The sequence below is a fragment of the Haliotis asinina genome, chromosome 7 (assembly GCF_037392515.1).
Source record: "Haliotis asinina isolate JCU_RB_2024 chromosome 7, JCU_Hal_asi_v2, whole genome shotgun sequence".
Taxonomy (NCBI): Eukaryota; Metazoa; Mollusca; class Gastropoda; order Lepetellida; family Haliotidae; genus Haliotis; species Haliotis asinina.
Window position 1 is genome coordinate 5,551,838 of NC_090286.1, and position 22,128 is coordinate 5,573,965.

General features: G+C 44.3%; 1 protein-coding gene across 1 annotated transcript in view; it reads right to left on the bottom strand.

Moving 5' to 3' along the window:
• The window catches only part of LOC137291339 (uncharacterized), a 48,968-nt gene that overhangs the window by 19,529 nt on the left and 7,311 nt on the right, over positions 1-22,128 (bottom strand). Inside the window, exons 8-16 of the mRNA XM_067822646.1 lie at positions 21,654-21,790; positions 19,008-19,802; positions 3,975-4,020; positions 3,731-3,786; positions 2,947-3,076; positions 2,361-2,469; positions 1,585-1,693; positions 769-942; positions 268-396 (exon numbers count right to left, since the gene is read on the bottom strand). Coding sequence (XP_067678747.1) covers positions 268-396; positions 769-942; positions 1,585-1,693; positions 2,361-2,469; positions 2,947-3,076; positions 3,731-3,786; positions 3,975-4,020; positions 19,008-19,802; positions 21,654-21,790 — 1,685 coding nt within the window. The remainder of the gene's footprint in view (positions 1-267; positions 397-768; positions 943-1,584; positions 1,694-2,360; positions 2,470-2,946; positions 3,077-3,730; positions 3,787-3,974; positions 4,021-19,007; positions 19,803-21,653; positions 21,791-22,128) is intronic.

The window sequence follows — 22,128 nt, forward strand, 5'->3', positions numbered from 1 at the left end:
TCACTGACTGGGCCACAGCTGTAGGGGAATTCCCTGTCACTCGCTGAACCAATGCTGTAGGGGAATCCCCCAGTCCCTTGCTGAGACACTGCTGTAGGAGAATCCCTAGTCGCTCACTGAACCAAAACCAGATTATTTACAGACCACCACCATATACATGTACCTGGAATATTGTTGAGTGCGGAGTAAAACTAAACTCACTCACTGAGTCACTGCTGTGGGGGGGATCTCCAGTCCTAATTGAACCACTGGTGTAGGGCTACCTACCTTCCTCTGCATGGACCGGAGTTTGATCCTCACGATGAGACTGTGGATCTCCTCCTGCACAAAAACCCTAAGGGTCTCTAGGCTTTCTGTCTCGGCCCCTACAAGGGCCAGTGCATCCACTATCATCCCCTAGGAAGCAGAAAATATAGACTTGATACGCTCATCCTCAGCTTTGCATCTAACACACAGTAACTTTTTACTTACAGTAATGAAACAGCTTTATAGCACAGTGGTTGAAGCATTTGCCTTGTTGTTCCAGGGCTCTGGGTTGATTCCAAACATAACAACATTTTAACCTTAACACACGTCAGTTTAATCCTCCCTCCCTTTCTCAGATGTATTTGACAAACATAATTACCTATCCCTGGTTTCATAAATTATTACTCAGAACTGTACAAGGAAGAGTTTTTATAGAGATCACTCACCTGATGAAGGAATAACGATATACTCCAAAATGTTGTTATGTTCATAACAAAGAAGTTGACATCCATAAACACTAACCTGGGCTGGAACTGCTGATGCGCTGTCAGTGAAGATAGCTTGGGCAAAGGTGAGCTGGTCAAAATGAGGAATCTCTAGGAATGTTGTCTCTGCCATTGTGAGAATCTGACCCAGGTAATATAGGTACATATCACCCAGTGATAACATGTGATGGAAGACATCCAGTCCCAGCACCTGTACAGAAAGAAACACTGAGGTGATATATGAATGCATCACCTACTGACAAGGCCAATAAAGTGTTAATATTTAGTGTTCTTCATGTAACATTGACTCAACATGTAAATATTAAAAGACAAACATTTCATGTTGTTTGTTCATCATCACAATAAGAACTCACAGCCTGCCAACCCTGAGTGAAAACAACTGTCAAATACATGCATTAACATGCAAGGAGTAATGTACCAGAAACATACAGTAGAATATATCTCTCTGTCTGAATGTGTAACATTAACCCTTCTACAGAGCTGTACTTTCTGAAAAAAAACCCCCATGTACTATACATATGGAGAGACAAATTGATATGTGTATCTTTTGGGTATAATAAGGACAATTATAAAGATTACTTACGTTCCAGCAGAAAATGTGTCTTATATGCATGGGAAGAAAAATTTATATGTTTATCTTTTGATTTTAGGTGTAGTAATCACACTTATGAAAATTGTTTACTTTGTCCAGATGTTGGTCAGGGTGTGTTTACAACACATGGCACTTCATACCACAAATCTTATATTCTTGAAGTATAATTACTCAAAATTTAAGTACATTATGACTTAAGAGACAGACAGACACAATTCCATTATCTTTGATGGAACTAACCTGGAATTTGAACATTTCCGGCTTTGTGTACATGTCATTGACAAGGTCAGGTAATAAGTCTTGGCAGAAAACAAGACTGTTTTCATGAGGTAGAGAGTTGATGAATTTTCTGAAAAGCAACAAATAATAATTGACAACTGTTTCATTCCTTTCATCTGAATACAAACACATACAATGTATGTCATAATATACCTAATTTTAATGATGAATTTAAATGCAAACATAAACTAAACATCCATGAAGTTAATAAAATCCATCCATCAAAAAAAGTTCACTTGTGCCACAAAAGAGAGTAATTTTGGTAGTTACTGATTAAATGGGACTTTTCCAGCCTCTGTGTTTATCAGATCATTTCCTTGACCATAGGAATAAGCCTTTATTCTGTATGTGTTCCCCGTCTGGAGATTTTGGTTGAGAAGAAGTCCCTATCTACCTACCTGTCTTGGTCAAGTTCAAACTGAAGAGGTGGTCAGGGTTTGTGACAAGGTTGATGATTATCACAAACAAACACCATTGATCATTCAACACTTGATTGGCATTTCAGAAGATGATACTTGATGAACATTGATTTGTCTGGATTTCCTGTTCTTTTTATGAAGAATTCAAAGAAAAATAAAAAGATGAAACCCAGAAAATTCTCTATGTTCATCATGGATCATTGTTCACAATATCAGTCACAGCATTGTCTGCTCTGGAGTTGATAATTTTTATATAGCTGGAATGTTGTTGAGTGCTGCACTGAACAGCGAACAAACAAATAACCTTAGCCTGGTCACCTGTGAGATTCAACTAGCATGGCATGCGATGAAGGTATGACAGTCACCACCCGGCTGTTTGGATACAACATGGCTACCTTCCCACCAGTCAGACTCTGAGGCTTCCTACCTAAAACAATCCAACAATTAAAATAAGCATTTCAGTTTCAAATAGCTGATTGTTAAAAACAATATTTTGTGAAACAGCACATAAATAGAAATTCATATGAAACCAGTTTTGTCTCTGTTCATCAGTGTCAGTCAGAGGTAAAACTTGATACATGGCTGAATATTTCACTTTTACTGTGGCAAACAATTGCCTTGATAATCAACCATTATATTTATTACATGAGGTCAATACATGCTCTTACAGACCTAAAAACGTAACCTTGACTACATTTGAAGTCCTAGAGTGATAATGCCTCTATTCAGGCCCACTAAACCATTTATTGACTGCAAGTCAAGTCATTCATTGTTTCATTATATAAATAGCAGATTTTCCACATTATAATATGTTAATGTTGGGGGATCCAACAAACAGCGACACATGATTGTCTTAAGGTTGTGGGTAATTCCAGTTCTGTTTTTAGTGCCAGTCCCTGCTCACCATATATGAAGACACTGAAGTTGATATCAAGGCTGCCAACATCAGATATGTATGACTTCATGGCCTTCCACTGACTGTCATACAACATCTCCTCTGTTACCTTGGGAACACTAAAGTTCCATTTTGGTTGCTATATTAATAAAACAGAATCCATTAAAAACTGAAATGCATCAGCAGTCAACAATCTACAAAAGTGAACCTTACGGATAACAACTTCTTTTATTTCGGGAGTGCTATGTTTTGATAGAGATACAGGAATGATTGCTTTAAACTTCAGTTCAAGAATCTGTATCAAAATGTCACACTCACTAAATGAAAGAACACACATGTGGGGAATCAAACCCCAGTCTTGGACAGGATGAACCATTGCGCTACCTCACTGCTCTCACCTTTCTTGTGCTTCATTTGTTTCTTTCTTGTGAATCACAATCTCTGTCCTATTGTTACACGATCTTGTGCATCAGCAAGTATATAAAGATCGTAATTCAACACGTTTTCTCAGTACAAAATCTAAGAAAACATTATCCATAAAACAGAGTTATGTATTCACCATCCACTTGAAAAATGGTGTATTCAACATTAAACAATGTCATTAAACAATAAATCTTAAGCATAAAATGAAATTCAAAAGCTACAGAATACAGCACAAAGGAGTCTGTTATTAACTCACATAAATTTCTTTGAAATGGTAAGATGTGATACTGAATCAGTGATTATACTCATTATATTACAGAAATATATTGAAATTAATTAAGGCATAGATTCCTCCATGACATCTGATTACCCCAGGTGTGACTGCAGCTGGTGACGACCTCGGACGAGTGTATTGTAGGTAGGTATCTGGAGGGGGAGAAATTACATTTGTATACAAAAAATGGGTGGGCAATTTTACTCTTTTTAATGGGAGAAATTTATGTCAGAATAATTTACAATTACAACAATTTGCAAGAAGTCGATAAATTCCACACTCTAGCCTGTAAGAAGAGGTGTACAAGGGACACAAACAGCAAGCATGTTATGGCCGTTACCTCGGATGCTGTAGCTCGAGTCTGGAGAATAGCTGAGTAGCTTCCTCTGGAAATACATATGGAGATCTGTTATTTCTTAGGTGATAGACTGATCACTATGCATCATTACATGCACATACATACTCGATATGGGAATCTATCCCTACATATACTCGATGTGGAAATATATTATTTCATATATCTAAACTGGAGTAGTATAGGGAATGACAGTCCGAAAACACTTTTCAAAACCCCCTCTAAAAAGCCTCATTTACTAAATGAGGCTTTGGTGGGACCATTAGCTCTTGCTATTATTGCCCCTACTACAAAGCTACGCCATCACGTTTACCGTGACTTGGCAGGCGGTAACACTGTGCCGTACGGTACGATCAATAATTCTTCTCTTACAAACCCCCTACCCGGCCCACCCCTCAAGTAGTACAAGTTAGGTTCGTCGGCTTTCATATCCACTTTATTTATGTTGTAAGTTTTGACTGACCATATAGGATCGGTGGCTCGCTTAAGGCTATGTTATGTTTATATCGATGAAACAGTTTAACGTGAACCGCCTACGATCTCTTTGGTGTTCATAATAAAGGCTTGCTGGGCTTTTTGTATTCCCTGTGCTATGTACTTTTTTTTCTCATCCTCGCTGATAGCAGACTTACGAGACTTGGATCGAATATCTTGTTTCATTCCGTTATATTTTTTGAGTTCAGAGAGGATTGAACTAAACTCCTCTTCTGAGATCTTACTGTCAGAGAGTGCCGTGGAAATTCGCTCACTCACTGTGTTCAGCTTTGCTTCGGCCAGAACCCTGATCTCGTCGTGTTTCAATACCTTACGATTAAGTCTGCGTGATACTAACTTAAGCGCCAACCCTACCAACCCTGTCACCCCAGCCGTTATTTCAATACCTAGCACTATAGGTGCAGCCACGATGGTGGTTAACAACCCAACGCCTGCCGCCCCTAGTCCCATGCTGGTTGCCATAAGGGTAGTGTCAGCCCCATCCACGATATTGAAAGCTCTATTGTACTTTTTACATAGTGCTTTCCGCGTGTCACGGTCTTGTTCTAGTTGGCGTTTCATATCACATAACTGCCTCAAGCGGAACCCATCTACGGTTTCCAATGTCTTCGCTACTTCCTCTACAACTGGGTACAGGCCCATCCTATAATGTATATTTTGAAAGATATTTTAATTGGGGTTCAGTTAATATTCTATCAATGTACTTGAAGTCTACAAGTTCTAGACTACTAGTCAGGGCAATAGGTGAGAGGCTAATAGAATTTCCTGTTGTAATAGAAACCCCAGGGGAGCTTATTAAACGTTTTATAGAACCAGTGGGGGTATCCCGTTGTATAACAATACGACAATATTGGTATGTGTAAGACCAGCGTATTGACACCCCGGGTAAAATTTGGTGTACTATTGGGGGGTCTCCATCGAATAAAGTCGTAAAGAAGACTTCTATGATGAGGGTGAAAGGGGGGGATATTCTATCAAGATTACTGCTAAATGTTAATTTATTGTTTGGATAAGCAAATAACCCTTTTTTGTTGTAACCAGCAGATTGTCTGTGTACTAATTCCCTCTCCGGAATGAAATCCCCTGCCCAGATACCGTTGTTCTTAATCTTAGAGACAACCCCATTATTTAATGTGATATAAGGTGAGGTGAATGTTAAGTTGATCAGCCATTTGGGCTCTTTTAAATCTGGTAACGGCACCCGTCTGTACACGTTGTCTTTGAAGTGCAGGATGTATAATTCATCTTCCTCACCAGGCTGATCGAATCCCTCCGTATCTCCCAGGTCGTTAAGTGTAGTGTTGGGATGATGACTAGTCATTATTATACTATTATGATATAATTTCCAACTGGTTTTCTGATAATAATTCAGGGGTTAACTTAATACCCATGAAGTGTATGTTGTCAGGCAGGAAGATATTGATTAGTGATATCTTATTTTCCACGATCACGTTGACCCCCTGCAGACTGGTCTTGGAGTCGACACCCACCCGCACGTAAACGTTGCAAACTTGATACTGGTGTCGTTTCACCCACCCGAGTTTGATCCCCTTCACGATCTCGACATCATTCCCCGATGGTTCCCCTAGGTAGACTTTGATGAACAGTGTTGAGTTTGCAGGTAGACTCTCTAGTATCTTGACCACGCCTTCGAATTCAGACACCAACTGCAATTTCACGTTTTGTATGGCTGGTTTACTCGATAGCATGTGGGCTGCTATAGTGTTGACTGGGCTGACGACTATGCTACGTCTCTGAGTTGGGACGTAAGCCACGAGCAGGGTTCCATTGTTTACGACTTTGTTTAGGTGGTTGTCTTTGTTATCCGTGAACACGTAAGGGGAGACGAGTCTAATATTGAGAAACCATTTGTTATCGGGTAACAACACCCACTTGTCATCTTCGGTGAAGACGAGCATATATGGTTTGTTTTTGACGACGGTAGTGCTCTCAACATCGTCTAAATCGAACAGTTTACCTCCGAATGATGGGTATATTCTCCAGTTGTCATCACCGGTGTTGACGAGGGCGTACTTAGTGTTGGCTGTTGCTCCTGTGGTATCTATCATATCACTTAGGGCTCCACCGGAGGGGATTTCAACGCGTTTGTAAATGTTGTTTTTCAGTTGCAAGGCGTACGATTTACCATCTACTCCGGGAGCGTCGAAACCGCGTGTGTCTCCGAGGTCGGAGATCCCGATATTGACGCATTTTTTCACTCCGGGCCCTTGTGCGCTGGTCATGTTACGTGAAGCGTTAAGCTGAGGTATCCTATATTTACAGGATTATGATTTATATCTAACACCGATATTGTCAGCTCAGGTATGTTGCCCTGGGTTAATCTCTTATACTGCCGTGGTGAAAATGACTCGGTTCTACCGTCGTTGAATTTCTCAGTTTTCACCGGCACTGCTCTCAGTATAGTAGAAGGGTGGCCTCCTTGAATGTTATACGTTGTGCTCACCTGACCGAGATGAATGTATAGCTCTCGGTACGGTACTAGTTCGGGTAACTTCGTGCCTGTGACGGTTGTTGTTGGTTTTATCTCGTCAGGAGACATACCGAGTATCCTCGCTAATGGTCGGCCGAGCCTCAAGGAGGTTCTTCCGTTGTTGATTAACACCACTGTACCGTTCGAGTCGTTCATCTTGAGTTCGGCTCCCAGGGGTTTGAAGACCTCGTCGTTTAGAGAGCACACGCTGTAGTAGCCGTCAGTTATTTGACTGCGAGTTCCACTGACGAACAGCTTATTGTTGCTGATATTAATGTTAGTCCATTGCGGTAGGTAGGTGATATCACAGAGTGCGACTTCGAGTTGACCTGACGTGTTATCGATCGCGTGCGTCAGCTGAACGGCCTCACCGCTCGTTATTCCTGGAAGTGTTATGTACATATTACATATATATTTATTATATAATAGTTTTAAAATGTATTCCCCTGGTGTGTTGTACCCTAAACTGGACGTAGATTTCTCCACCATGAAGATTGTGGTTGCTCCTGGGTTGTCTTTCAATGCCAAGTTTATAGATATGCCTGATAAGTATAAGCTTTCGGTGACTAACGTCAAGGCAGTCCACGCTTGGTTCAACAACCCTATGCAGTTCTGGCAGAATCAATTCAACTTTGCCGTGTGGTGCGCTACAACGGGGTGTGGTGTGACATTAACCGACACTCGGCGTGGACCGCTGAGTCAATCTGTGTTCAAGTTCCACGTGTACTACCAGGTCAGACGTATCCTTAAAGAGATCAGCGCCCCCCTCCCACAGGACAAAGCGTGGGACGCAACAAACAACCCGTACGATAGACGGGCCTACGAACGTATTTGCAATGAATTTGAAATAAACCCGAAGACGGATTGGCGTTTGCCGGGGCAGAACCACGGGTTGGGTGTTCCTTACAGTGATGGGTTCGCGGCAAAAGCATTTAATAAATATTTACTAACAAACTTTATGAAACGAAAAATTGGTAGTACGGAAAATTTTTTCCATGTATTAAAGGAGCTTGTTCCTAAACCTGCTAAATATGGACCACAACCAGTGAAAGATGCCAGTGATGATTTAGTGAGACGAGGTATACTTCGGCAGGACTTGGCTTTGTCGAGTAATGAATGGAGGGATGATCGTATGGACTTTAAAGGTGATGTTGCTTTTATAATACAAAAAGTGGAGCAGGATCAGTCAAACGCAGACGGGTGGAAAATGTTCATGCTGGACACGTCGAAAGGATTCACTCGTGCAGGGGTAGTCAGGTTGAACGACTCGATTCGAACGTACGTGTGGGCGCTGTTGGGTGCGCAGTCGATGACGCGTTCCAACATCATCGGTAAGGGAACTGCTTACGACGCTCAGACACAATTCGTTTCCAACGTTGAGGATGCTATCAATTCTCCAGTTGATCTCCCGCGGGCTATCGAACGCTACCAAAACGTGTTAGAATACGCAAGGTCGAAAGTCGACTACGTGTTCGGCGTGGGGTTGTACATGGCTCCGAGTGATATGCAACTGAGAGTAAAAAAAGTGGTGGGTTATAACAACGAAATAGTCATAGCCACGAAGGATCAAAAGTTGGGTATCAACCCCGATATTAACACCACCTATATCCCACACATCCCACCACGTGAAAAGGGTATAGTTGCGTCGCCCCCGGAGCCTAAAGTTCATGTGGGGGTACCCCCCACACACTCTCATATTCAGGCTCAGCAGCATATTGATAGTAAAACGGCCCTGGTGGTTGGTGGGGTAACTTTGGGACTTATTTGGTTAAAGATTTCTTAGCCGCTACGTACACCAGACCCGCCACGGCGACGATGGCTGCCCACAGGTTTTGACTGAGCCACATGGCAGTTTTAGACAGAGCGCTCAACAACCACGAGACGATGCTACCCAGGATGCCGGGAAGGGCTTCGGCGGCTTTACCAGCCAGTTTAGCTAGGCCTTCCCCGAGTTTTTTAATCCAGTCTTTAACACCCCCACCACCGCTGGGAGTTCCCCCTCCGCCTGCAGGACCCACAGGGGTACCCCCTGTCAGTGACACCACCAGGGTTGATATGATGAAACCCAATGCAGTCAGAATACTGGCGATGGTGATCCCTTGCTCCCGGAACAATATCCGAATCCTGTCTGCTAACGTGGTGTCTCGGTGGAGGACTTGATTGATGGTGTCCCGTATACGGTTGACCTGGGATCTAAGCTTTTCTTTATAGCCGGACGCTGTCTCCAACCAGGTCTGCCTTTCATCTTCCAAATTACGTATTCGTTCCTCAATGGTGGCTTTCATAGACTCGTCCTCAGTTTCACTTAGTTTTTTCTTTTCATAGGCGATGTGGTCGTCTATCTCACTTATTTTGGCTGTGCTTTTCCAGAGCTGACCACGAATGGTTTGCATCAACAAGTCCAACCCCCGCAGTTCCCGAACGGTAAATTCGAGCCCCGGGAATGGTTTGTTCTCGTAGTCGGCCAACACCTTTTTAATATCATAAGTCATGTTTTGATCTGATGTGGCGTCCCTGATACTTTCCAGACCTTGAACTAACTTCGGAGGAATCTTAGGCCGCGCGCCACCGTAATCTTTGAAGCCTAGTTCATCTTGGACAAACTTACTTCCATGTTTACCGGCCAATGTTGATAAGGCAAGCGGTTTTCTCGTGTGTTGATGCATGAGATCGATATCCGGGTGAGCCTTCAAACGCAGCGTGCCATTGCTGAGGGTAAAATCGGAATAGTTCCTTCCTAACGGCTTGAGTTTGGATTTATTTTCAACTGCGTTGTAATAATCGTCGACGGCGTCTTTAAGGAGCTCGTCACCTTGCGAGAATGAGGTCTCCTGGTCATCATTGAATGCCTGGGCACTATCGTCCCACATATCATCCATAGGTATGTCTTCATCCATTAGTATTAAAAATATATTTCTTTTATATAACAATGTACGGTAGAAAATTAGATCCTTTCAGAAAATTGAGAGAGCCATTAGGTGCCAGAGCCGTGCGACAGTCGGTGACCATCACCAACAATCCCAGCAAGATAGACCAGAATCAAACTCTGCTGGTTAGATTTCCAAACCTTGGTGAGAATGACCTCATTGTACCAGGCACTGTTCGACTGGCGTTCAATATCACGTTGACCTCCGACAACGACAAACGCGAGCTAGTGCGGAACGTGGGTCGAGCTATCATCAAGAAAACGACCGTCAAGATCAGCGGTAACGAGGTGCTGAGCATCGACGACAGCGACGTGTTTCACTGCTACAAGGATCTCTGGAAAAGCGAGAGAGATCGAGTCAATGATGTGTACCAGGGCATCAGCAAATCAACCCGGGCGCGCATAGGGTATGTTTTCACGACAGACCAACAAGACAAGCTATCGGACGGTGAAAAGGCCATCGCTCTAGCATACGGGAATCGATTCTGCGTGCCGCTTGACTTCGAGTTGCTCACGGGACACGCGCCGTTTTACCAGGCCGCACTGGGTGATAGGCTAGAATACGAGCTCACGTTTAACGATTATAGCAAAGTAGTGCGTACGCCGAACGGTGATGAGGCCAGTTATTCCATAGACAACATCTCTCTGGAGTTCGACATGGTCACTAGCCCGGAGCTGGCCAGGCAGGTTCGAAGCCAGTACTCTGGGAAGATGGCTATCCTGTACGATCGCGTACTGAGGCATAGATCAGTCGTGCGAGATAAGAGCGACACTGTGTGGAATATCAACCTGAACGTGCCGGCGCGATCGATGAAAGGTATCCTGGTCGTCCCCGTGGAGGATTACGATCCATTCCGGAGGGACAGCGAGAAGTTTTTCAACCCCGAGATTGAAAAGGTGGAAGTGACCATCGAGGGCGTGCCCAACCAGCTGTTCAGTCATGGTATGAGACCACACCAGCAGTGGGATGAGATAAAAAAGCTACCAGTGGGGGATTACATAACAAAGGACCTGGACCTCGGCTCCGTGCAGATCGGTGAATACCTGACCACCAAGTACGCCTTATGGTTGGACATGCGATCCACGGATGATGATAAACTGCACGGTAGCGGGCGCCGTATAGATAACGGCAGCGAAGGGATAACCATCCAGATTAATAAGAAGGCTCAAACCGCTGGTAAGTTGAAATTATATCTGTACGTTATTATGGACGCGCAACTTAATATAGACAATGGGAGATTTGTGCAAGCCATCTACTGATGGGGGAGACCCCCACACACCCCCCAACAATAAACTGCCCCACCTCCCCACTGACCCACACTGCGCTATCATATGCGGGCAGACTGGCTGTGGGAAGACCGTTTTCGTGTTGGATATGTTGGAGGGTTACTACAAGGATGTGTTCGATAACATCGTTATCATGTGCCCTACTCTGAGCATGAATAAAACGTACGCGCGACCTTGGGTGATGACGGACCCGGACGTACACAAAATCGACCCTGGAACACGCCTGCAGGACTGGTTGAAAGCTCTTCACGAGAAATTTAAAGGGGAACCGACGCTGTTCATACTGGACGACTGCAGCGCTAATCGCGAGATAACAAAAAAGAGAGACATGCTATCGTACCTGGCCTTCTCCGGCCGTCATGCAAATCACAGCGTCTGGGTGCTAACGCAGAAGTTCAACTCGGTGTTGAAAGACCTCAGGGAGCAGACGCGATGGGTGGCCTTATTTCACTGCAAGGACAGGGATTCGTTCGAGGAGTGTTTGAGAGAGAACGATGTGATGAGTAAATTAGAACGGGAACGGGTGAAGAAACAGCTCGCTGAAACTAAACACGCTAAGCTCGTTCTAAAGACCGACCAACCAGTAGCATATATAGTATACTAAAGCTAAGCAAAGCTAAGCAAAGCTAAGCAAAGCTAAGCAAATGCTAAGCATAGCTATGATATTTGAAGTATTTGTCTTGTGCAACTTAACCTTCATTTCTCTGTGTTTTGTTTGTATCGGGTATTATATAGTTAAAACTAAATCTTACTTGTTATATTATAAGATGGAGTGTGAGGAATTACTCGAACAATTGTCTGTGGAGGGTTCCCCAACTGGGGATTCCCCCAAGCGAGAGAAACTGGTGGCGTTGGCTGTTGGTGGCAAAGCCAAACATTACTTTGGAGACTACACCCCGGATAAAATTCACAAAATGTCAGCCGAAGAAATCGATAAGCTGTACGCTAGATACGAGTCCCGGCTCGGAGCAGAAATGACAAAGACAATAGGATCGGCTATGACCCAGATATACACCGGTATTGTATCACACTTCCTTCCCATTCCACCAGAGCGCCGACTTTACCTGTGGGAAGACCTCGAGAAAGACCCTTTTATCGAACACGCCGTGAGCTCTATCAGCTGCGGGCTGTACCACAAATATGGTATGTTGTTGGCTCCAGTGACGGCGGCGATTATCACGGCAAAACATTGTCAATTTGAGAGAAAGAATAATAATAATAGTATAGATGGATGCTGCACAGGAGGAGACCCCAGTGAGTCCCGAGGTGACGGAACCAGTGAGTCCCGAGGTGATACCCCCAACAGTAACCAGACAGAAGAATCCTAAGAGAGTAGCTGCCGGTAAAAAACGGTGGTGTAACCAACATAAAGTGACCAACCCAACCCGACTGTTGTTGGCTGTAGGCGTAACTGCTGCCGTGGTTATAACATGGTTATACACCTCCCACAGTGAGCCACCACCCAACAGTGAGCCCCCCACCCACAACAGTGGGGGTATGGGGGTATCCCCCATGGTAGACCCGCATATCATGTTATAATTTTAATATTTTATATCATATACATAATGTCTGAGGGGAAAACGTTCGTCAACGACGCATACCACGCCACAGTGGTAGCCAGTCTAGCAGTAGGGTACGCTCGGTTGACTAAAATGGTGCTTAAACAACCAACTATCAAGCTAGATTTCAACCTGCAGGATATGGGTATGCTCATAATGAACCTTGGTATGGCGATGGCCACAAAAGACATCCTAGTAAAACAAGGAATAATACCTGATAATATAATGAAATAAATATAGGGATGGCCACGATAGCTATGATGGTCGGTGGGGCGTTAGTGAATGCCCTGGCATTTTCCGGGAGTAATTACCTCTTCTCGAAACTACGAGATGATCACGCGGCTGAAATACAGGAAGAAAGGAAGCGGCACGATCTCGCTACTGAGAACTTACAAAGAGCACAGGCCGAGTACGCTAAAAAACGCCTCCAGAGGATCGATTTTATTAATGAACAGCTCAAGCGTGAAAACCATGCCATTAAAACATTCTACGATGTCGATGAAGCAATGAAAGAATACTATTTACTAACTGGTAAACAATTGGAACCGCTCAATAAACCCACACTCGCTCAGTACTACACACCATCCAAGGGACAAATGAATCGTGAACTGGGCTTCATAGTGTTGGGTATAGCAGCTACTGCGTTGGTTGCGAAGCAATTAAACTAAAATACCTATATAAGTAAACATGAGACCCGCTCCATACCGATGTGAATATATACTTATGGGGAAGACCGAGGCCTGTGGTAGGAAATGCAGGAATCAGGGGTTCTGTTGTTTCCATATGGGAAGTCCTAACTACACGTGTTCTGTGTGTGGTATCGGGGTTAAAGGACACTACTGTCTATGTAAAGCTCACGGAGCGAACGTAGTCAGACATCAACTCATATACGAGAATAAAAAAGGCTACATAAAAGAACGTAGGCGACTGCTCAAGATAGACTCCAATTAGAGATTATACACACCTACGTATAGCTATGTCTGTGGAAAACATATTCAAATATGAACTGGCCTTATGGGGCAGCTTCAGATTTAAGATAATAGTGGACGTGGTATGGATTAAAGAGGGTGTTAAGTATACTCACCCCTTCGAATGGGAGCGGGATATCGCGTCTCAATACCATATAGAACGTTTTTCAAGTATAAGTGAATACAAGGAATACTATACCCAAGGCGAGTACTGGATTGAAACAGCCACACTATATATTTTACCAGGTACGTGGGACGATTTGACAGAATGTCTAGAATTGTACCCGGCCACCAGAAAATATTTTTTAAGAGTTACCTCCCCTTTACTGCCGACCAATTAGACATTGATTCTCTTAGGTGTAAACACTATGGCTACTGTGCGCGAGCTCAAGCTGGCCGCAAAGCAGAGAGGTGTTATCGGGTATTCTAGAATGCGGAAGCCAGCATTGTTGAGATTACTAGGTTTAGAAGTCCCTCCTACGGTAAAACAGTTAAAAGCTCAAGCGAAACAGCTTGGATACACGGGTTATTCAAAACTGGGGAAAGCCGGGTTAACCACATTGTTATCACATGCCCTAGTAGCACGTCCAACTGTAAAACAACTGAAAGCCGAGGCACACGATTTGGGTTTAGGCGGGTATTCTCGTATGAGAAAACCACAGCTTGTAGAATTATTACGACAGAATAGAGCTATTGACCTACAGTTCATGCGCACTGAGCACGCCGTAGGCAATTATTTGAGAGGTTGGCGTATGCACGTTGATAGAAACATAGACATTACAGATATCAAGCCTCTGATAGCTGATAAGGTCAACCAGGAACTAAATAACCTAGGAAGTATCAAGTTTCAGATCACAGTGAAAATGTCGCTCGATAAGGAGGTTGGGAGTACCACTGAGTATGTTCAACCTTACTTCCGAGGTAAACAAGAGGTCGTCACATATGCAGAGACCATTGACGCATCAATCGATAATAGTTTTCAGCAGATACGAGAATACCTAGAACGCTACACGCACATGGGGTCCGGGTGGGCTGTAGATAAAATCGATAACGTCTATCTAGATATAGCTAACTACGTGCCGTTCAGAGGTGGGTCATACCTAGCCTTGCCTCCCTACTATAAGAACAAACAAGCCATAGTAAACGTTAAGAATAGAGGAAACGATTGCCTGAGGTTATCTATCAGGTCAGCCTTATTTCCAGCTGCCACTAATCCGAACAGGCCTTCTAATTATCCACAGGACGATGGGCTCAACTGGGATGGTATAGATGAACCCACCCCAATATCCCAGATCACTAAAGTAGAAAAACAGAATAATCTGGCTATAAATGTCTTTGGACACGAAGGTAACACAACAATAGTACACAGGGTCAGCCCGGTGAAGGATTGTCAAGTTATTAATTTATTCATGATTCAAAAAGGTGAAAAGTATCACTACACGTGGATAAAACATCTCAGCCGGTTGTTGCACGACCAGTCGAAACACGATGGGGAAAAACACTTTTGTGTACGATGCCTACACGGTTTCAGTCGAGCTGATTTATTAGAATCCCACCGGGATGATTGCCAAGGTGTGGGGCAGACGGCCATACGAGTCGACATGCCTAAGGAAGGTGAAAATATCCTAAAATTCAGTAACCACAAGAACCAAATGTCTGTGCCTTATATCATATACGCCGACTTCGAAGCCTTAGTTGTGGGTGGGGATTCCCCTAGTGGGGGTAGCTTCACCCACAAAACCCAGGAACATAAGGCCTGTTCGTTTGGATACATTGTCGTCCGTTGTGACGGGGAAACGAAAGCTCCGGTAGTGTATAGGGGTCCTGACGCGGCTGAAAGGTTTCTAAAGTGCTTGCAGGAGGAAGAAAAAATTATTAGGAATGCATTGTATAGAATCGCTCCCATGCGTATGACCCGAGCCGACAGGCTAGCTCACGCTAGTAGCACTAAGTGTCACGTGTGTGACTCACCGCTTAACGGTGATTCGGTGAGAGATCACTGTCACATAACTGGTAAGTATAGAGGCGCCGCTCACAACGCGTGCAACCTCAAGCTTAAAATCAACCCTAAGACAATAAACATCCCCGTTGTCTTTCACAACTTGAGAGGGTACGACTCACACTTGATCATGCAGGCCATCGCGAAAATCGATGGTAATATATCGTGCATCCCCAACAACATGGAGAGATACATCTCCTTCAGCTTAAACGGACTTAGGTTCATTGACTCGTTTCAATTCCTCCTGTCGTCACTCGACAGTCTGGTCAAGGCTAACAATACCTTCCCTATCACCGATCGATACACAGACGCCGAGACTAGACCCCTGCTTATGAGGAAGGGTGTGTACCCCTATGAGTACATGGATAGTTGGGTCAAGTTCACCAAGACCAGACTACCCCCTATTGACTGCTTTTATAGCAAGCTGAATGAGGCGTCCGTCTCACGAGATGATTACTCGCACGCGACTAACGTATGGAATAAACTGGGTTGTAAGAACCTGGGTGATTATCACGACCTGTACTTGAGGACAGATGTACTGCTGTTAGCCGACGTGTTTGAGACGTTTAGGCGGACGTGTTTCAAGCAGTATAAACTCGACCCCGCATGGTATTACACCAGCCCAGGTCTGTCGTGGGACGCCTTGCTTAGAAAGACCGGAGTTAATTTGGAATTGCTCACAGATTACGACATGCACCTATTCATTGAGAAAGGCTTGCGAGGTGGGATTTCCATGGCATCCAAACGATACGCTAAAGCAAATAATCAATACGTGAAAGGTTACGATCCTAACAAACCAACCAATCACATTCTATACCTCGACGCAAACAACCTGTACGGCTGGGCCATGAGCCAGTATCTACCTACAGGGGGATTCGAATGGGTACCCCACGTTGATGTTATGGAGGTTGCACCAGATTCGAACAAAGGTTATATCCTCGAGGTTGACTTAGAGTATCCCAAGGCATTACACGCATCGCACAACAGCTATCCCCTTGCACCCGAACGTATGAGGGTTAACCCAGACTGGATGTCTGAGTACCAACATAACTTGTCAGGTGGTCGTGTGACAGACGTTGAAAAACTCGTGCCTAACTTAATGAATAAGACCAAGTACATCGTTCACTATCGCAACCTACAGCTGTACCTGTCGTTGGGTATGAGGCTGGCCAAAATACACAGGGTGCTCATGTTTGACCAGAGCCCATGGATGGAGCCCTACATCAGAATGAACACAGACCTACGAAAAAAAGCCACCAGTGATTTCGAGAAAAATCTCTACAAGCTCATGAACAACTCGGTGTTTGGTAAGACTATGGAGAACCTGAGGAAACGCGTGACCGTGAAGCTGGTTAGATCTAGTGAGGAAGACAAGCTCAGGAAATTGATAGCCAGTCCGGCATTCAACCGTAGCAAGATATTCACAGACGACCTGGCTGCCCTACACATGAAGAAAAGCCACATAAAATTCAACCGACCTGTTTACGTGGGGATGAGCATCCTAGATTTATCCAAACACCTGATGTACGACTTTTACTACAACGAGCTCAAGAAACAATACGGCGACAGGTGCGAAGTGCTGTACACTGACACGGATTCCCTGCTGATGGAGATTCGAACCGAGGACGTGTACGAGGACATGAAAAAACACATCGATTTATACGACACCAGCGACTACCCTAAGACCCATGCCATGCACAGTACGGTAAATAAAAAGGTCCTAGGTAAGATGAAGGACGAGTGTGCTGGCACGCCTATAGCCGAGTACATAGGTTTGAGGCCTAAGATGTACTCCATACTGAAAGCCGACAATAGCGAGATCCGGAAGGCTAAGGGGGTTAAGAAGTATGTGGTGAAACAACACATCAAACACGCCAGATTCAAGGAAGCCCTGTTCAAGACCCGTACCTTTAGACATAAAATGAACACACTTAGAAGTGATGGGCACAAGATATACGGACTGACTATAAACAAGACGTCCCTATCGCCTATGGACACGAAACGTTGGATAGCTATTGATGGGATAAACACATACGCGTATGGACATGAAAAAATTTGAGTCTATTTACTACAGCCCGCGTGGGTACTGGAAAGGAGCTAGCGCAGTAGATAAGCTAGCTAAACTAGCGCGAGTACCCCCGGAGGAAGCCAAAGCGTGGCTTGAAAAACAAGCCCTGTGGCAGATCTATTTGCCTGCACCACGCTACGTACCTAGAAGGAGGTTCGGTATTAACATACCTAATAGCATTCACCAGGCAGACCTACTGTTCCTACCCCACGATAAGAGGTACAAGTATGCCTTAACCGTAGTGGACGTAGCCAGTCGTTACAAGGAAGCCGAACCCTTGACCACGAAAGATTCGGCCCAGGTAGCCAGAGGATTTGAACGTATATACAAACGCAGCCCGCTGACGTGGCCAACAGAGCTGCAAGTTGACCCCGGACGGGAGTTCATGGGTGCCGTGTCACAACTGCTAGCCAAACACGATACAAAGGTCAGGCGTGGCACGGCCGGAGCCCATCGCAGCCAAGCCATAGTTGAGAGATTTAATAGGACTTTGGCTGAGCGCTTGTTCGGCTATCAGTATGCTAGGGAGATGACCACCCCTGGAAAACGATCGACTGAATGGGTCACGAGGTTACCCAAGGTGGTGTCGGCAATCAACCATGAAGTCACCCGTCTCACCGGTAAGAAACCGGCAGACGCTATCAAACTAAAATCAATAGTTGCAGAGTCGGCCGCTCCATTGCGTGGGAAGGAGAAACAGATACCAGATAGGGCCCTAGTGAGGTATCTATACCAGCCTGGGGAACACGAGGGTGATAGCCGTAAGCGAGCCACCGATCCTATATGGTCGGTCAAAACTTACAACATAGATAAAGTGGATATGAAAGCCGACGAACCTAACTTGTACTACTTGAGGGGTGGGCCGGGTAGGGGGTTTGTAAGAGAAGAATTATTGATCGTACCGTACGGCACAGTGTTACCGCCTGCCAAGTCACGGTAAACGTGATGGCGTAGCTTTGTAGTAGGGGCAATAATAGCAAGAGCTAAGGGTCCCACCAAAGCCTCATTTAGTAAATGAGGCTTTTTAGAGGGGGTTTTGAAAAGTGTTTTCGGACTGTCATTCCCTATACTACTACTGGTGATGTTTCGTGATATATATTTGATGTAGTGACATATCACTACATACTTAAGTTCTGCTATGGTGACACATGATTACATACACCTTGCAATTCATTCAATATATATGATGTGGTCACCTACATATACGTAATATCATTTCACATACCTGATGTGGAAGTTGGTCACTTCTGATAGGGTTGTTGAGTTCTCTGCCCCCACTTTTCAACACATTTAAAAGCTTTCCAGTGTCAAGTGACTGTACTGTTTTGAGGTTGTCTGGTTGAGCATGTTTCTGTGAGTCTACTGGAACTTTCTTCTCAATTCTATCTCTAACAAAGCTTGGGTATTGTTTTAAATAAGATTCATTTTGCACTTTTGCATTACTATTTGGCACAGATTCAGGCCTTGATTTGGGAATTGATGATCTTTGAACAGGCTGTTTTTGTTGTTGAATAACTTTTGTTGGCATGTTATAAAATTTCTTAGACTCAGATGTTGAAAACTGTTTTCCTGAATCATTCAGAGCAGCTTCATTCTTCTTGCCAGTGAAGACCATACTAGACACTGTTTCCTTCACAGTAGTATGGTGGGACACAGAATTTCTGCTTTGCAAATAATCCAGTCCTTTATGAATCTGCTTTTCTTCATCTGTCAGGTCCTTTCTATCAGGACTGTTATCACCATTTTGTTTTCCTCCAGAATCCTCTGGTTCCTTTACTTCTCTGTCCATTGACTGGCTGCTATCTCTCAGCTCCCCCTGGTGGCGGCCTGTGTCACTACTCTCTCTGTCCCACTCCAAACCCTGCTGTACTAACGGCACCCAAGGCTTTCTGTTTTCTCTGTCAAACATCACTGGCATGTTGGCCGAGTGTGATTCATGACCCCGCCTCGATGTTAAAACTGTCCTTTCGGTTTTGGGAAATGACTTTACTTTTCCTGAGGCTGAAGAAGTTGTCATGACCTGGAAAATACAATCATTTAAAGGAGGTCACGGTCACCCAATCTTGGCCGGCGTGGTCTTTCGATACAGGTTCTTACATTGTTGTCTTGCTTGACAATGATACAATAATCGGTATCAAATTGCCACACTCACAAAATACAAAAGTTGTTACTAAACTACTCAAAGCTACTCAAAGAAGTCACTCAATCTGTAGACTAAAGTTCACATGGTCAAAAAATTACAATATTTTGATATTTTCCTTTTTAAACTTTCAGTTTGGTATACTACTAATAGCAAAACTAACAACAACAAAAATGAACTTAGCATGATACTGAAAGATATTTTGGTAGAATTGTTTTTATGTACAATATGCACCATTTTATGAACAGCAGCAACAAAATCTTGCATGTTTTGTATTTAGAAAATGGTTTTCAAGCACAGGATTTTCAAGCTCAGGGTTAAATAAGATGCTTGTTCATAGTTCCTGTGGAGATAATCACAGGTGCCAGGACCTGGGTTGTCCTCAGAGATCCTATGGAGACAATCACAGGTGCCAGGACCTGGGTTGTCCTCAGAGATCCTATGGAGACAATCACAGGTGCCAGGACCTGGGTTGTCCTCAGAGATCCTATGGAGACAATCACAGGTGCCAGGAACTATGCTGATTTGGGTTGTCCTCAGAGATCCTATGGAGACAATCACAGGTGCCAGGAACTATGCTGATTTGGGTTGTCCTCAGAGATCCTATAGAGACAATCACAGGTGCCAGGAACTATGCTGATTTGGGTTGTCTTCAGAGGTCCTATGGAGACAGTCACAGGTGCCAGGAACTATGCTGATTTGGGTTGTCCTCAGAGGCCCTATGGAGACAATCACAGGTGCCAGGAACTATGCTGATTTGGGTTGTCCTCAGAGATCCTATGGAGACAATCACAGGTGCCAGGAACTATGCTGATTTGGGTTGTCCTCAGAGGCCCTATGGAGACAATCACAGGTGCCAGGAACTATCCTGGCCTGGGCTGTCTTCAGAGGTCTCATGGAGACAATCACAGGAACTATCCTGATTTGGGTTGTCTTCAGAGGTCCTATGGAGACAATCACGGGTGCCATGAACTATGCTGATTTGGGTTGTCCTCAGAGGCCCTATGGAGACAATCACAGGTGCCAGGAACTATCCTGGCCTGGGCTGTCTTCAGAGGTCTCATGGAGACAATCACGGGTGCCAGGAACTATCCTGATTTGGGTTGACCTCAAAGATCCTATGGAGACAATCACGGGTGCCATGAACTATGCTGATTTGGGTTGTCCTCAGAGGCCCTATGGAGACAATCACAGGTGCCAGGAACTATCCTGGCCTGGGCTGTCTTCAGAGGTCTCATGGAGACAACCACGGGTGCCAGGAACTATCCTGATTTGGGTTGTCCTCAGAAGTCTCATGGAGATAATCACAGGTGCCAGGAACTATCCTGATTTGGGTTTTGCTCAGAGGTCTCATGGAAACAATCACAGGAACTATCCTGATCTGGGGTGTCCTCAGAGGTCCTATGAAGAAAATCACAGGTGCCAGGAGCTATCCTGATTTGGGTTGTCCTCAGAGGTCTCATAGAGATAATCACAGGTGCCAGGAAACATAATGGCCTGGCCTGTCCTCAGAGGTCCTATGGAGACAATCACATAGCCTGGCCTGTCCTCAGAGGTCCTATGGAGACAATCACATAGCCTGGCCTGTCCTCAGAGGTCCTATGGAGACAATCACATAGCCTGGCCTGTCCTCAGAGGTCCTATGGAGACAATCACATAGCCTGGCCTGTCCTCAGAGGTCCTATGGAGACAATCACAAGTTCAAATCATTCCTCAAACTAACTCATTTACCCTCTGCTTTTTCCTCTCTGATAATTTCTTTGATGTCAATCTATCCCCTGAGACAACCATGTCGTCTGCCCTTTGTCCTTGGTATGGCATATGTAGCAACCTCATGAACAGTATGTCTCGTGTAGCTTCTGTTAAGCCTGAATGACAAAGGGAGTAAGATACAATGCAACTTGTTCAGAGAATGTTATGAATTATGATTAATCTAAAAAAACAAGCACATCAAACGACACATGTTAAGATACGAGTGACGACAGAATAAATATCACTGACATGCAAAACAGTTTTGAGCTATGGTTAAACTCCAGAGTTATCTCCCTTTACCTATTCTTCTTCATGATTCCCTCTTCTGTTTGTTATTAAACATATTTTAAAAAATATCATGAAATATTACATAAAAAATTCAATTTATACGCAAGGCTCAGAATCAATCTGGTTATAGTGATTTATTCTGCATTTCCTGTGTGCATCATTTTAG